Source organism: Orcinus orca, chromosome 14 (genome assembly GCF_937001465.1).
Source record: "Orcinus orca chromosome 14, mOrcOrc1.1, whole genome shotgun sequence".
Classification (NCBI taxonomy): domain Eukaryota; kingdom Metazoa; phylum Chordata; class Mammalia; order Artiodactyla; family Delphinidae; genus Orcinus; species Orcinus orca.
Window position 1 is genome coordinate 53,952,083 of NC_064572.1, and position 16,875 is coordinate 53,968,957.

A 16,875-nucleotide genomic window follows, 5' to 3' on the forward strand; every position below is an offset into this window, starting at 1 on the left:
TACTAAGCCATAAAAAGAAATGAAATTGAGTTATTTGTAGTGAGGCGGATGGACCTAGAGTCTGTCATACAGAGTGAAGTAAGTCAGAAAGAGAAAAGCAAATACCATATTCTAACACATATATATGGAATCTAAAACAAAAAAATGGTTCTGAAGAACCTAGGGGCAGGACAGGAATAAAGACTCAGATGTAGAGAATGGACCTGAGGATATGGGGAGGGGGAAGGGTAAGCTGGGACGAAGTGAGAGAGTAGCACTGACATATATACACTACCAAATGTAAAACAGATAGCTAGTGGGAAGCAGTTGCATGGCACAGGGAGATCAGCTCGGTGCTTTGTGACCACCTAGAGGGGTGGGATAGGGAGGGTGGGTGGGAGTGAGGGAGACACAAGAGGGAAGAGATATGGGGATATATGTATATGTATAGCTGATTCACTTTGTTATAAAGCAGAAACTAACACACCATTGTAAAGCAATTATACTCTTTAACAATAAGCAATAAGCAATTATACTCTTTAACAATAAAGATGTTAAAAAAAAGAAAAAAGAAATATTAAAAGGATGCTAAAGGATCTGAGAGACCGTCTGTAGCAATCATCTTTGATTATGACATTTTATTGATAGACAATGCACAACAAATAATGTTTTTAAAAGGAAAATTAAGGAAGCAATGTTATTGTTTTTTCATTCTTGTGTGTGTCTGGGGGGGAGGATGTATTAATTTCCTGTCGTGGCTCTAATAAATTACCACAAACTTGGTGGCTTAAAACCACACTAATTTATTATCTTACGGTTCTAGAGATGAGAAGTCTGAAATTGGTTTCATTGGCCTGAAATCAAGGTGTTGGCACAAATTCCCTCCAGAGGCTCTAGGGGACAATTCTTTTGGTACCTTTTTCCAGATTCTGGAGACTGCCTGTATTTCCTGGTGCGGACCCCTAATCCACAGAAAATACAAGTCCCCAGGGGATTCCCAGAAATATTGGGCAAGGCTTTGGATTTCTACTGAAATTCTATAGGAAATGAAGTGAGCAAAATTTATATCATTGAGGGGCAGGCATCAGAGTTACATAGAAGCAATCTTCACAATTTCCTTATCACTAAAACAAGAGATTTATTAGATTAACAAAAACATAACTTAAAGTGCTTGTGTTGGTGGGAGGAGGCTGTAAGGTACTAAAATAAGTCTAACTCACTGCCAACTCCCCGAGTCAGAAATATTAAAAGTAAATAATTATTGGATAAGTGGTCAATTCTCAACTAGGCAGTTTTTCCCAGGTATTGTTATACATCGTTTGTACCCAGAAAGCAGAGCTCATTAAAATAAATTAAAATAAAATAAATTAAAATAAATAATTAAATAAATTAAAAATAAAATAAATAAATTAAAAATTAAATAATAAATTAAAAATAAAATAAAATAAATTAAATTAAAATAAAGTAAAATAAAATAAATAAAATAAAATAAAATAAATAAAGTAAAATAAATCTCTGGATTATGTAAGGTGTTTGTGTGAGATGTGTTTGACAACCTTCAGAGATCACATTTACTTAAGTGTGTATAACTTATAACCTAATACCACCTCTCTCTCCCATCCTTCCCAACTCTGGAAGAGATCTCTGCACTTCCCGGAGCTCAGTAAAACTAAAATGTGTGACAGCCTGGATGTTTGCAGAGGAAAACAACAAGCAGCAAATCCAGGAAAACAGATGCTCTTTGGTACTAAAGATACTATTGCCAAGCTTACAAATGAATATATCCAGGGATTACCAAGCGGTAACTGATGGCTTTAGATTGACAGCTGAATTTCAGGAGCTTGTTACTCCCATGGAAATGACTGACAGAACCTCAGTCGGTGTCCTTATTTAGAGTTCCCCCCAGGTGCCCAGCGGGGGTCTCTCATGTACCCTGAATCAAGCCAAGCCATACCTCCTGCCATTCACTACTATTATAGGTGCCCCAGCCCAAGTCCTTGCTAACTGCTGTCTACCCACCACCACTGGCTCTGCCTCCTTGAGGATCATCCTGGCCACCAATGTCTCCATTCTCACGATGCTGCTAGAGCTGGAACTGCATTGGGACTAAAAGCCTCTACCCTACAGCCTGCCCCAGCTTGAACTGCCCACCCTCAGTCTGTGTCCATAGCTCTGTATCTTGTCCCCAGCCAGACCAAATGTGATACAGGCACCTCCACTTTGAAGCCCATGCTGAAGGGAGTAGGCCTTTACTGCTATTCCCCTGGATATCAATCCTCTCACCCAGGCCATCTCTTGAACTCCAGTATCACCCCCAACTTCCCTTCATCTGTATCCACTTTCCCTCTCCTACCTAAAGTCCACCTCCTCTTTCTTTCGGGCTGTGCTGGAAGACTAATTCAAATAAATTAGGTATATACATGAGGGTATTACTTACATGATTCTCAACTGTGGGGAAGAGGGAAGAGGAGGATTTTGCCCCTCGGGACAAAAACAAAAAACAAAAAAAGTTGGATTTGGCATTATATGGAGACAATTTCATTTGTCACAACTGCAGGGTGCTACTGACATCTAGTGGAGAGATGTAAGATTGCTGCTTAAACATCCTAAACTGTCAATAGTGTCAAGGTTGAGAAACTCTGGCTTATATCTATTTCTTGGAAGAGTTATTACTTAAGTTTCAGTTTCCCAAGCAGATTTTTGATCAGCTGCCATGTTTCATGTTCTATTTCTCTTTTTCTCTAGTTGCTGTGTTTCACAGGTTGATGAGAATAAATTCAGAAGGTAATACACGATTAATTTTCCCAAGAATCCACCCAATCCAACAGTCTGTGAAAAAAAGACTGAGATTCAAATTCCATCCAGTACTTTCAGCATGTTCAACACCTACTCAACAGTCGGGTCTTTGCTTCTTCCCAATCCTGAAAGTGTATATTCCTTTAAAATTTTTATAGACGGTTTTTGTCTTTCTGAATTTGAATTCCTAAACAATATAAGATGATAACCAGGATCCTTTTTTCCCTTTTGGTTTTTATCATTGATTGTTTAGTTGCTGTCCACGCAAACCTTAATAAGCAAAGACTATCTCTTGGCCCAGATACAGCTAAAAGAAAGGAAAGGAAAGGAGTACGAACAAGGAAGAAAAAACACTACCTACGCACTGGAAATTTTTTCAAACAGAGCTCTATTAAATGTTCTACATCCTTAGGAAGGAGGAAATTCTGGGCTTATTTTTCTACCTCCAAATAAACCATTCAGTACTTTTTCTAAAATGTGGCTTCCCACTTAAACATTACAACAGACTACACACCCACTGCATCCACATTACCGCTCCGGCCTCATTTCTTAGGACGTTTTCCCTGCTCTCTGCACTCCAACCACACCATCTGCGCTTGCCAAGTATGCTTGCACCTCCAGGCCTTGCACTTACCGTTCCCCCAGCCTGGAACGCTCTTCCTTAGCCCCATATCTACAGTGCTCATTCGTTCACCCCCTTCAGATCTTTGCTCAACTGTCACGTTCTCAGTGAAACCTTCCCTCACCAAGGTATTTATAACAGCAAAACACTTTGCACTCCAACCTTCTCTCTGCTTTTTCTCCATAGCACCACCTAACAAAAAATGTTTTATATGTTCTTTATCTTTACCTCTCACACTAAAAATTATCTCCAAACAAATAGGAGAGCAATAAAATCACAAACGCACAACTAACTACACTTCTGTACCTACACTGTTAGCCATGTTTGCCGTGATTCTGGGGAAGCAAGAACTGACTTTATCTACAGGCCCCTTTTCCAGCAAAACTGAATGAAAAAGTCAGCACTTTTAAAACTAGTGACCACACAGTAAAAACTGTACATCACTGCCCATTCATTTGAAAGCAAAGTGACTAGGATGGTATAAAAGTGATAAGCTGGTGCCTTTGAAACGTTTCGATGATGAACACGTTTTCTCAAAGTTTGAGAATTATCTCCCCTCTCTGTGCACAACCAGGAACAAAATGCAGAAGATGGTGAACGGGGTAGGGCTTGCCCCTTGCCTCTTTTATTCCCAGCTATATTGACAGGGCCTTCAGCAATGTCTGGCTCTTAGGAGTTATTTAATAAAACTTGTTGAAGAAATGAATGATTGAATTCGAAGGGGACAAAATTTTTAGTGTATTGGCGTTCGCTATTTTCTGCTAAGATTCCTAATACCACCTCATCTTTATTGGGACCTTATTATAGGAAGCTCGGTTGGCAAGGGCATGGAAGGCAAGGGAACTTTCATACAATTGTGGGTGGGGGGTGTATAAACATCTTTTCAAAGCTATTCGGCAATAGCTACCAAAATGTTGAATGTATACACATTTTGGCCCCCAAGTTTCTCTAGATTTACCCAATGGAAATCATGGCACAAGTGCACGGCACTGCACCTGTGTTGGCTGAATCAAGACTTGAGTTCCAGCCTAGGACGCAGAAAGCTGTAAAGAGCATCGCCTCCACCCAACCAAAATAACGCTGAGCAATCTCCTGTCATTTTAGTTAAAACAACAACAACAACAAACAACCACCCCCAAGAAAGCTAATCTTGAGGCAAGTGGCCTCAGCGAGATAGGTGAGAGCCAATACCGAAGTCTCGAGGCCCAGCTGTAAATTCCACCCCGAATGACCCCGCGCTGCGCAAACCTCTCACTGAGACTCCTCAGCCGGCTCCGGGGCCCACTCAATTAGCTCTTCCAGAAGTTTCTGTTTTCCGGGGCTGGACTCCGCCTAGTCGGGGATCAGATTCACTTTCTAGTTTCCTCTTCCCGCTCGGGTCCTGCCTTGAACAAAGCGGACGCCCCCGCGCGCGCGCGGAGTAGCGCTGCGGTCATCTTGCTCGCGCGCGCGCGCACACGCACGGGGCCGCTCAGTCCGCGCAGCAGCCGAGCGCTGAGGGGAGAAGCGGAGGGGACCGGCGCCTCCCAAGACGGACTCAGAGCCCAGGCACCATGAGGTGAGGGCTTCTGCCCGCTTCTTCTCCCCAACTCCGTGGGGCCTTTGTGGCACACCCGCGTTTCTCGCGTATTCCATTTCCAGCGCAGCGCTGCGGCCTTTGAAGGGGCCGAGCCCGGCCGCCAGGCATCTGCGTTGGCGGCGCTCCCCGGGATCCCCGTCCGGGCCCGGGACGGCTGAAGGCGGGCCTGCTGGGGAGGGTGGCCGAGCGGACCCTTCTTTGGAGCCCCGGGCGTCCGCGGTCGGGACTGTCGGGCCGGGGGGCGGCGGGGCTGGGGGTGCCGGGCGACGCCTCCCGCGGGCCTGTCACCTCCCTGCGGCTTTGGTCGTCGCCGGCCCCGGACCGGTGCGGGCGGCTTCTGCGTGGCCGGTCCCCGCAGGCCTCAGCGCCCGGCGTCACACGCGTCCGTTCCTGCCATTTTGCCTTCTGATTCCTGGGTCTGACTTCTCCCCCTCCTTTGTACCGTGGACAGATTGCTCTAGTTCCACCCCATCCACCGTTTTATGAGGCTTTCTTTCTCGTCTCCTTGACTGGCGTGTGGTGGGTGGTCCTAGGCTGACCCATGTAATCCGGTCCCCTGCCCTGCACGTGGGTAGTTAACGGTCTCCATCGGGAAGCTGAGGAGTGGGAGATTCCGACCTTGGGCCCCTGAAGCCCGTAGAGCCCTTTGTTCTAAATCCTGACTTTGACCACCTACGAGTTGGGTGACCCAAAGCAAAGTTTCTTCAGTTCGGTGGGTCTGTTTCTTACCTGTAGAAATTGATAGCATCCATCTCTTAGGACTGTAGAAGGGGACACATAATATTTGCAAATGTTGACTAAAAATATTTAATAAATGCCTCACTTCTACCATTTGTAAGAAGGGAGGGAGGTGGGAAGTATCAGGAAGGAGCCTGAAGAAATAGGGAAGGAAAGGCGGGTGCACAGTATGTAGATGCAGGTTGGTGTGGAAGAGGGGTGGACCCCATTGGGCACTAACTGTCTCCCAAGAAAAATGAAAGACTACTCCTTCCTGGCAAAAAACAAAAAACACCCCCCCCCACACACACACAAAATTACCTGAAGATAGATGTTGCCTCTTGAGACACAATAGCCTCTCTCTGCCAGCTCCCCAGAGACAAAGTTTAAAAATTAAGTAGACATAGTTGAAAAAGTAAAACTTGTCATAAGTGTCCAGTTGTGCATAAATTCCAGAGTGTGGGCAAAGCACTTACACGGCTAACTGAATGTCCCTTGGAGATCTCACAGCCACATCATAATGCCTGGGGCAGCCCTCCGTCCTCATCGTCCTTGTGCAGAGGCAGATGTTCATTTTACTCTGTGGTTGGGCAGAGGGCTGGTAAGCCCATGTTGGATAGGGGAGACTGAAGTGGCAGAAAGTTTGGAGCCATTAGCAAGATGGGAAGAGCTAGCAGGAATTCCCTCATCTGAAATTCAGGTGCTTTTTTTTTTTTAATGCTAGGCTCATGCCTCTGGGCTGGAAATGCCAGAAGCTACCAGTATATAACTGCATTCACTCAACAAATATTTATTGAATTTCTCTTATATGCCTGAAATCACAGATGCTGGGGACACAGAGGTGAAAAACATAAAACTGGAGTAAGGTCCTTATTCTCATTTAAATGGGGGAAATAGACAACCAAGAATGAATGAGTAAATAATCAACATAATTCAGAAAGTGATAACAGCTATAAGGAAAATAAAATAGTGCTAAGAGAGTGACCTAGAATGGAGGGGGTGATTTTAGATAGCTCTACCACAGGCGGCCTCTTGGGTAAGGAATATTTGAGCTGAGTTAAAGGAAGGAGCTAGTCATACAAAGATTTAGGAGCAGAGCTTTTTAAGTAGAGTAAAAACAACAGGTGTAAAAGGCCTTGAACTTGATATGTTCAAGATAGGAAGAAGGTCAGTATGTCTAAAACACAGTTAATGAGGAGGAGAGTAGGAGAAGACAAGGTTGGGTGGGTAGACAAGTCCAGTTCCTTTAGGGACTTGTAAGACATGGCAAAGGCTAGATTAAAATCTAAGGGTGTTGGGAAGCTATTGGGAGATTTTAAACCAGAAGACTGACGTAATCTGGTTTACATTTTTAAAAGTTTACTAATACTGTATGGGGACCAAGAGTGGAAACAGAGACCAGATTTTTGCCACAGCTCAAAGGAAAGGTAATAGTCTTTCCTATTTTCCTAGACTAGCAGTGGAAATGGAAAAAAGTGGATGGATTTGAGATGTATTTGGGTGATAGAATTAACAGGACTTCCTATTGAAGAATAGGAATCAAAGATGACTCCTAGGTTATTTGGCCTGTGGAACTAAGAGGTACCGAACAAGGTGGGGAAAACCAAGGGAGGAACAGGCTCAAGGAACCCAGATTTCTATAATTTCTATATTTACTTGAGATGCCAACTGAACTTCTAATTGAAGGTGTAAACTAAAAGTTAGATAAGTCTGGAATTCAGGGGAGAGATCAGAGATAGAAGAAATACCTTGGAAGATCATCAGCATATCTTTGGATTATGGAAAAAAAGGTATTTTAATTCCCTTACATGAATAATGATGATAATTATATCTTTGATAACTAAGATTTTTGTCCTTCCTTCAGATCACTTTTAATACATTTCCACCCAGCTCTTTTGTTATTTGAAAGAATCATTAATCACCCTCTCTGCCCCTCCACAGCGTGTCCTAGTGAGAAGCAGCTCCATCTCAAAACAGCTCCAACAATGCAGAATGCTATGACTTTAGATTGAGGGCTCGTATTTGAAACCATTGTTTTCTTATCCTGAGACCTTTAACTGTCTGACATGTCCTTTCCAATGGGCAGTTACACAACCTCTTACCTGCTCTTTAAGCTGCCCTAAAATCTCTTGTTTTCTTTTAAGTCCTTCCCAGGCAAAGTGAATTTTACATACATTAGACATATCCTATATTTTAAAGCGAACTATTCTTAAAAACAACTCCAATTTTTATGTGAAAGGGGTAGTATAGCATTATGGTTAAAAGGCATAACCTTTTGTTTAAGTCAGGCAGAACTAGGTTTGAATCTGTGCTTGGACACTTTATAGCTGTGTAACCTTGGACATGTAATTTAAACTCTGTTTCCCAGCCCTCATCCATAAAATTGTGAAAATAATAAGACATTGTTATAAAAATTAAATGTAATTTGTGTAAAGTGCTTGGCAGACTGCCTGACATGTGCAGTGTGGCAAGTGAATGGTTTTGGGGGGTGTTTTTTTTGACCTCTCATCTGATTCTAGAAATATATTGTACACGTGTAACATTTATACTATTGAGCTGAATCTGTAGTGAACCTAGGTCTTATGCATAAAGTTGTTTTCTCATATATATCCTTGTTTGCCATTTAATTTAGCCCTCACTGTGAATAAAATAGGGAAAATTTCAAGTTAGAGTAGAGGTCTAGCCTGTTGGGCTTGAGGCTTTTTTATACATTAAGCTGTATAGGCCCAGTGTCTTCAACTGTCCTGTCCCATGCAGTAACCACTAGTCATACGTGACTATTCAAATTAATTAAAAGTAAATAAAATATAAAAAGCAGTTCATTGGTCATCCTAGCCACATTTCATGTGATCAGTGGTCACATGTGGCTAGTGTCTATCACATTGTGCAGCACAGATAAGAACATTCCCATCGTGGCAGGAAGTTCTGTTAGAAAGTTCTGGTCTAGAACCTACAATCACTAAAATGTGGGACCTGTATATATGTGTTTATATGTATATACAGACCACACAAGAGAATAAATACGAAAAATTTATAAAATTAAAATTAGTAATTATAAGTGAATGTAAATGTCTACTAAATATAATACTAAGTTAGCTATTAATGTTTAAATTTAGTATTTATAAAATTAGAAAACATGTCATGAAGTATATGATTAGATTATAAATATGAAGTGGTTTTATTTTTCTAGTCACTACTGCTAATTGTGTACTTAGTCCAGTTCTCTGACTCTTCTGCCACTTTTGGCTATTAGGACAGCCTCTTTCCAGTTCCTAAAGACCCAGCCCAATTCATTTTAAAACCTCAATCTCATATTTGATTCAAAGCACTCTTCTCTTCCTTCCCAACTCCCAGAAAATATTGATAAAGGTGCTGTGAAGAATAGGAAAATGTGATAGACTAGACTGTAGGATGGCAGGGCAAGGTGGAGATGCAGCTTGAGCTAAAGTGGTCAGGGGTAGCCTTCTTTCAAGAGCTGAGATTTGAGCCAAGCCCAGAATTATGAGAATAAGTAAACCCTAGTACTCTCTTAGGAAGAATTCACAGAGTGAGGGAATAAAAAGCAGGTACAAATGCCCTGACGTAGGTGCATACTTGGCATAAGAAATAATAAACAATAAAATTTTGTAAAGGCTTGTATGACTGGAGTGCAGTGAGCATGAGGAAAGTGGTACAAAATGAGGTTAGAGAAGTAGACATGGGCCAGATGGTAAAGGGCATAGTAACCATGGTTAGGAGTTTGGGGCTGGAGATAAAGATTTGAGTAGTATTAACAGTGTATAGTTTCACTCTGCTTCGTATTCCGTCCTTCTCACAATTATCCCCATCTCTCCCACAAGAATCATTTTCTCCCTTAATACTGGATCATTTCCCTTTGACATATCATTAAGTCATTAAAAATATGAAAAAATTTTTGACAATTTCCTCAGATTTGCCTCTGTTTCTTCTCTACTCCCTTCATAGTAAAATTCCTTGAAGGAGTGACCTATATTCCCCATATCCACTTCTTCTCCTCTTCCCATTATCCCCTCAACCCACCCCAGTAATATTTTCATCCCTACCGTTCTGTTAAAACAACAAGTTCCCCCACAACTTTACTCCTCCCCAAACAGTGATCTCTGTCCTCATTTTCTCAACCTCTTAGGATCATTGTGCACATTAAACATTTCTCTCTTTTTTCGAAATCAACATTTTCTTCCTTAGGCTTTCATGACACCAGATTTCTTGGTTTATCTGCTCCCCTACTGATTATTAAGATTAGAAAGGGGCAATTGAGTTGAAGTAAGATCTCAACAATGAAAAGGAGGAAGTCATAAAAGATCTGAGGGCAGAATGGTCTAAGCCAGTGCTTCTCAACCAGGGTGATTTTTGCTCCCCCAGGGGACATTTGGTGATGTCTGGAGACAGTTTTGGCTGTCACCACCGGAGGAATGCTAGTTACATCTACTGGGTCAAGACCAGGGATGCTACTAAATATCCTGCAGTGCACAGGTCAGCCCCAACTAAAAGAATTCCTTGACAATCATAAGTAAAGTACACCACCACTACCACCACCACCACATAATCCCATTACTCTGATTTTTTTTTTTCTTAACACTTATTACTGTCTGGAATTATGTTGTCTGTTGATTTGTTTACATGTTTATTTTCTGTCAACCCCTTTTGTTCCCTCCTCTCCTATAATAGAATTACCATGAAGAAAAGGCCTTTTTCTATCTTGCTCATTACTGTATTCACTACAACCAGCATATTGCCTGGCACGTATGACATGAGGTGATCAATAAATGTTTCCTTCTTTTTTTCATTTATTTGGCTGCATTGGGTCTTAGTTGCGGCACACGGGATCCTCGTTTGAGCATACGGGATCTTTCGTTGTGGCACGTGGGCTCTTTATTGCGGCGTGCGGGTTTCTCTCTAGTTGTGGTGCGTGGGCTCCAGAGTGTGCGGGCTCAGTAGCTGCGGCGTGCGGGCTTAGTTGCCCCGTGGCATGTGAGATCTTAGTTCCCCAACCAGGGATCGAACCCGCATCCCCTGCATTGGAAGGCGGATTATTAACCACTGGACCACCAGGAAAGTCCCCAATAAATGTTTCTTGATAGAAATACTATAGTTCCCGTAAACATTTATACAAATATGCATACATACATATAAGGAGGAGAGTCCTGTGCACAGCATAAAGGGAAATACACACACACTGTACATTATTCATCCGATAATTAGAATATTTCCCTCTTTGAGAGAAGCCTTAAGTAGCTTTTTTTTTCTGTAAATTTCTTTCAACCCTTAATTGTGGCCGATTGTAGATTTAGAAAGTCTTTCCTGGCTGCCTCGCCACTACCATCAGCAAAACTAGGTATATTAATCAGGATTTTGTCAGTTGCAGACAGGAGAAACCCAGTTCAAACTGGCTTAAGCGAAAAGAGAGATTATTTCCTTAAAAACGTAGAGGTCCAGGGAGGGATAGGGTGGGTGATCCAGGTATTTAATCAGCACCACAAGCAATCTGTCTTTATTCCTGTCTAAGCCCTGCTTTCCTCTATGCTTGATTCTTTCTCAGGCAGGCTGTCCCCAAGAGTTTGGAAAGATGGCCACCAGCAACTCCAGCTTATATTCTACAAGCTTAAAATTTTTGGAAGAGAGTTCCAGCAAAGCCCCATTTCAGCAAAATTATATTTTAATTGGGTTATCTCTGAATATATCACTGGGTCCAAGGAATGGCTGGAATATGTGTGCTTTCCTACAGACTGGAAGAAAGTGTAGACAGCCTGTCTCAGATCACAGGGACTGAGAGTAGGGGGAGATGTTCCACCAAATGAAGGCCCCAGATGTCCACAACACTGGACTATGTGCCCTTCCTGAGTCACTTCCATGGAACTTTACTGGAATGCTGAGTTGTAATTGACTGTGTACTTAGTGTACTTATAAGCTCTGTATAAGCAGGGCTGTGTCTTATTCACAGTTACATCCCCAGGGTTATTCAGAACATCTTGCACATAAAAGTCTTTCGGTAATGAATAAATACTTCCTGTCCCTTCCTTTCCCTTTCAGCTTCCTAGTTTCAGAGATGAAACTAGGCCCTGCAGAGATAACACTGTGCTTCACACAAAGGGAGTTCAACAAATATTTGTGAAGTGAACATTAAGGGTAATGTTAAGTTAATAATAGGTGGTAGCCTTTATTTATGCCCACAATCCTAAAGGTCAGAAGGATATTCCACATAACATCAAAACCTACTAACCCTGCCTTTGCTTTTTCCCCATTTTCTCTAAATCTTTGTTATATCTCAAACTTATACTTCTTCCCGTCTCTTGGTGTTCCTGTTCCTGTTCCTTTCTGACTCTGTGTCTTTTTTTTCTCTGTGGGGTTTCCTTTGTTTGTTTCTTTATTTCTCTGCAAAAATTATATATTCATGTGGCTTCTCTCTCCTTCAGTGTACTTATTTTTCTTATTTCTCACCTTCTCCTCTTTCCCTTCACTACTCATAATACAGAAAAGAAATTTTTATGTTGTTTATTAACTGTGTATATATCTATTATTATTAATTTTCAGAACTAGTAAATACGATATTTTAAATTCCCCTCTCTAAAAATAGGTGGTCCTTGTGGGTTAGTGACTGCCAAAAGGAAATAGATACCCTATAACATAGAAAATGCTGTCATCTCTCCAGAATTGGTTTTGCAATAAATAATGTGAATTTAATGAAATATTTTAGGACATAACTATACTAGTTTCCTCTGTGTATAGAGTTATAGAAACCTAGTGCTTTAACTGTAAGATCAAATAGATAAAATACAGTTCTTTGCTTAACAACCTGTTTAAGCTTTAAAAATTTATTATTTCCTTTATTTCTTCAAAAATTAAAAAGGATTTTATCTTTGACAGTGAAATTCCTAAGGACTCATTGAAGGCCATTCTGTTGGAGTTAGAATGTCACTTCACATGGAACTTACTTAAGGAAGACATTGATCTGTTTGATGTAGAAGATACAATTGGGCAACAGCTTGAATTTCTTACCACAAAATCCAGACTCACTCTTTATAACCTGTTGGCCTATGTGAAACACCTGAAGGGCCAAAATAAAGATGCTCTAGAGTGCTTGAAACAAGCAGAAGAAATAATACAGCGAGAACACTCGGACAAAGAAGAAGTACAAAGTCTGGTCACTTGGGGAAACTACGCCTGGGTTTATTATCACATGGACCAGCTTAAAGAAGCTCAGAAGTATATAGACAAGGTAAGGAACGTCTGCAAGAAATTGTCCAGTCCTTCTGACTACAAGTTGGAGCGTCCAGAGATTGACTGTGAGAAAGGGTGGGCACTCTTGAAATTTGGAGGAAAGTATTACCAAAAGGCTAAAGCAGCTTTTGAGAAGGCTCTGGAAGCAGAACCCGACAATCCAGAATTTAACATCGGCTATGCCATCACGGTGTATCGCCTGGATGATTCTGACAGAGAAGGCTCTATAAAGAGCTTTTCTCTGGGCCCCCTGCGGAAAGCTGTTACCCTGAACCCAGATAATTCCTATATTAAGGTTTTTCTGGCGCTGAAGCTTCAAGATGTACATGCAGAAGCCGAAGGGGAAAAGTATATTGAAGAAATCCTGGACCAAATATCATCCCAACCTTACGTTCTTCGTTATGCAGCCAAATTCTATAGGAGAAAAAATTCCTGGGACAAAGCTCTTGAACTTTTGAAAAAGGCCTTAGAGGCAACACCAACCTCTTCTTTCCTGCATCACCAAATGGGACTTTGCTATAGGGCACAAATGATCCAAATCAAGAAGGCCACTCGCAACAGACCTAAAGGAAAGGATAAACTGAAAGTTGATGAGCTGATTACGTCAGCTATATTTCATTTCAAAGAAGCTGTGGAGCGAGATTCTATGTTTGCATTTGCCTACACGGACCTGGCCAACATGTATGCTGAGGGAGGCCAGTATGGCAACGCTGAAGACATTTTTCAGAAAGCTCTTCGTCTGGAGAACATAACTGATGACCACAAACATCAGATCCACTACCACTATGGCCGCTTTCAGGAATTTCACTGTAAATCAGAAAATACTGCCATCCACCATTATTTAGAAGCCTTAAAGGTCAAAGACAGGTCATCTCTGCGTACTAAACTGACAAGTGCTCTAAAGAAATTGGCTTCCAAGAGACTTGGTCACAATGATTCAGATGTGCAGAGTTTAAGTGCCCTAGGGTTTGTTTACAAGCTGGAGGGAGAAAAGAGGCAAGCTGCTGAGTACTATGAAAGGGCCCAAAAGATAGATCCAGAAAATGCAGAATTTCTTACTGCTCTCTGTGAGCTTCGACTTTCCATTTAAATACATACTCCAGGAAATTAGTTCTAAGCTTTTTTCCTCCATTTTGGTTTCTTATATTTTTCTTTATTGTTTTAATCCATTGTTCATTATAGAGCTAAGTTTTATTGAATTGTTATTTTGTATCTGGCATCATGCTAAATACTTTATATATTTAGTTATGATGAATCTTTTTTTTAATTAAAATACAGTAATCCATTGAGAAACAGCAAAATTCCAGCTGTTGTAACTTTATAAAGTATGGTCATTATGACTTTATATCCTTTATCTCTGCTATTTATAATAATTTTCTGATTAGATTTTGTGAAGTTTTCCATATCACTTCCTTATGCTGCGAGTATAATCCTACACATGCCTTTGACACCTACGTCAGGAACAGTCTTTTAAGGAGTGCAAAATTATATTAGTTAAGCACTTAACTATGTAGCTTGCAAAAGACGGAAACCTCTAGTTACAGATGTTCCAACTTTGAGGATATTTAACCATCAACATGATAGTTACCTAAAGAATCCTCTTTGTTGGAAGAAAAAAGTTTATAATAGAAGTTTGTCATCCCTGATGACTTCAATAAAAGGAGAAAACACTAGAACATGAGAAAAAAGATTTCCCCATATACAGAACTTCAGGGACCCATGAGAAATCCAAAGTATTACCTCCCAAAATATTCATTAAGTAGCTAGAAATAGTGATGAGGAAAAAAATGGATAATGGAAAATCATTAGTTTCAAATTTTTCTAGTTCTTTTAACTAGAAGAATAAACCTAAAGTTAATCTAGATGGAATTAATTTTATTCCTTCCAATTAAAATTGCAGTATTTTTAGGTTAAAATCATTGAGATAAAAAGCGGACCAATTGAGAAGTTGGGAGAAATGATAAACAAATGGGTAAAGTAGATGCCCCTAACCTACATCCCCAGATTACCAAGATTTCAGTGATTTAGTTTTGGGTCTGGACTGGTTGGAATTCTCATCCACACAATTTCTGGCCTTTGGTTAACTGTTTTAGTATTCCAAAGTTACTTCTATGAAGCTTTTCCTTTTGTCTGAAGTTTTCAGATTGACATGTTTTCCTGTAGATCCTCTAGGAATAGTTAAGCCCTGTTTTCAGTTTTAATATCCACTTTGAAGGGTCACTGCTTAAGGGCTTTTACCCCAGAGGACTTTTTAAATCGGGATGTTGCTAAAAGTGGCTTCTTTAATGTTGTTTCCTTGATTATAGACTACACAATTATATTTACCACCACAGTGTTAGTGGAAAAATATGCCATATGATTTAATTCTCCATACCTTCAATGTAGCTCTTAAAACTACTGTAATATATACTGTATATATTCTCCATACCTCCTAAAACTACTGTGTTTTTTACTTTTTGTTACTATTTTTATTTTTTAAATTTCTATTATAGTTTTGATTATTATAGAAGTAGTGAACTCTCATTGTAAAATTTCAAACAATACTAAAGTATATGAATTTAAAAGAGCACTTCCTTCGCCCTACCCCAGTTCCACATGCCCAAGGTAAACTGTTAATAATTTGATAGGTATCCCTCCAGATATTTTTTTCTCAGCATATTCAAACATACATAAATACTGCAGTGTATCTCATGAATTAAATTTTTTTTAAGGTTCGTTTTACTTATCTCCCTGCTGGTTTTATTTATTTCGCTGATTTCACTTGTTTATTCAAGAATTAAGAACAGGCAAGGGAATGATCTTTAAGTATTTCAGTAATTCAGGACTGAAGTCCTAACCTATCAGTAGAAGCATTTGTCCTGTTTTGCAGCAAATAGCTTATTTTGCAGCAAGTCATTTTCTCCCATTGGGAATAATGTTACGATTAAGGTTATGTTCCCAAGTAGAGACTTCATATGCGATAAAATTACCGTTGTGATATCAAAACAAAGATACAACTATACAAGCCTCTCTATTTAAACATTAGACTTTAAGGTCTATTAAGTGATTTTAAAATCCACTAGATATTAAAATATTGAAATATATAAGAAGCATAACACTAAGAAAGTATAAAATCAGCATATGAATAATACAACTATATAAGTTGAACTAAAATTAATATTTATAATAACTTTAAATTTTGTCAGTATTGTGCTTGCCTTCCTAAACTTTATTTAGAGATACTTTCATAGACTCTTCAGTTTAAAAAAGACCTCAAAATTCACCTTTATTAATTAACCATCAAAATTTGAAGGTTGAATTATCTTCCTAAACGATAATTTTTGTCTTCAGATAGTCCTTATTCTTAGAAATTTGGGACTTCCCTAGTGGTGCAGTGGTTAAGAATCCACCTGCCAATGCAGGGGACACGGGTTAGATCCCTGGTCCAGAAAGATCCCACGTGCCGCGGAGCAACTAAGCCTGTGCGCCACGACTACTGAGCCTGTACTCCAGAGCCCGTGAGCCACAACTACGGAAGCCCGCACGCCTAGAGCCTGAGCTCTGCAACAAGAGAAGCCACCGCAATGAGAAACCTGCGTACCACAGCGAAGAGTAGCCCCCGCTTGCCACAACCAGAAAAAGCCCGCGCGCAGCGACGAAGACCCAATGCAGCCAAAAATAAATTTATTAAAAAAATAAAATTTGTTTCTGCCATTTAACTGAAGACTTCTAGCGTGTAGTTTACACATTTTGGTCTGTCCTTAGGGACTTCAAAGATCTAATGCTTTTTAGAGATGACATTTTGTATTAGTTAAAACTCTTAATTGCAAATCAAAAAACTCAGCTAAACTGACCTAAGCAAAAATGAAAATATAATGAATGATGTAATTTAATAGTCCAGGGGCAGCACTAATTTCAGATAAATTTGAAGGAACAAATGAATCACCAAATACATATGGCTGTTATG

At 40.2% G+C, this 16,875-nt stretch overlaps 2 protein-coding genes across 2 annotated transcripts in view; one reads left to right on the top strand and one right to left on the bottom strand.

Moving 5' to 3' along the window:
• The window catches only part of LIPA (lipase A, lysosomal acid type), a 101,903-nt gene extending 97,236 nt beyond the window's left edge, over positions 1-4,667 (bottom strand). The window contains exon 1 of the mRNA XM_049696596.1: positions 4,646-4,667. The gene's annotated coding sequence lies outside the window, so the exon portion shown is untranslated. The remainder of the gene's footprint in view (positions 1-4,645) is intronic.
• Positions 4,668-4,803: 136 nt separating this feature from the next.
• On the top strand, positions 4,804-15,650 carry LOC101271793 (interferon-induced protein with tetratricopeptide repeats 5). Its single transcript, XM_004279383.3, has 2 exons — positions 4,804-4,955; positions 12,576-15,650. Exons 1-2 carry the CDS (start codon positions 4,951-4,953, stop codon positions 14,017-14,019), a joined length of 1,449 nt encoding a protein of 482 aa, XP_004279431.1. The 5' UTR covers positions 4,804-4,950; the 3' UTR covers positions 14,020-15,650.
• Positions 15,651-16,875: the final 1,225 nt, after the last annotated feature.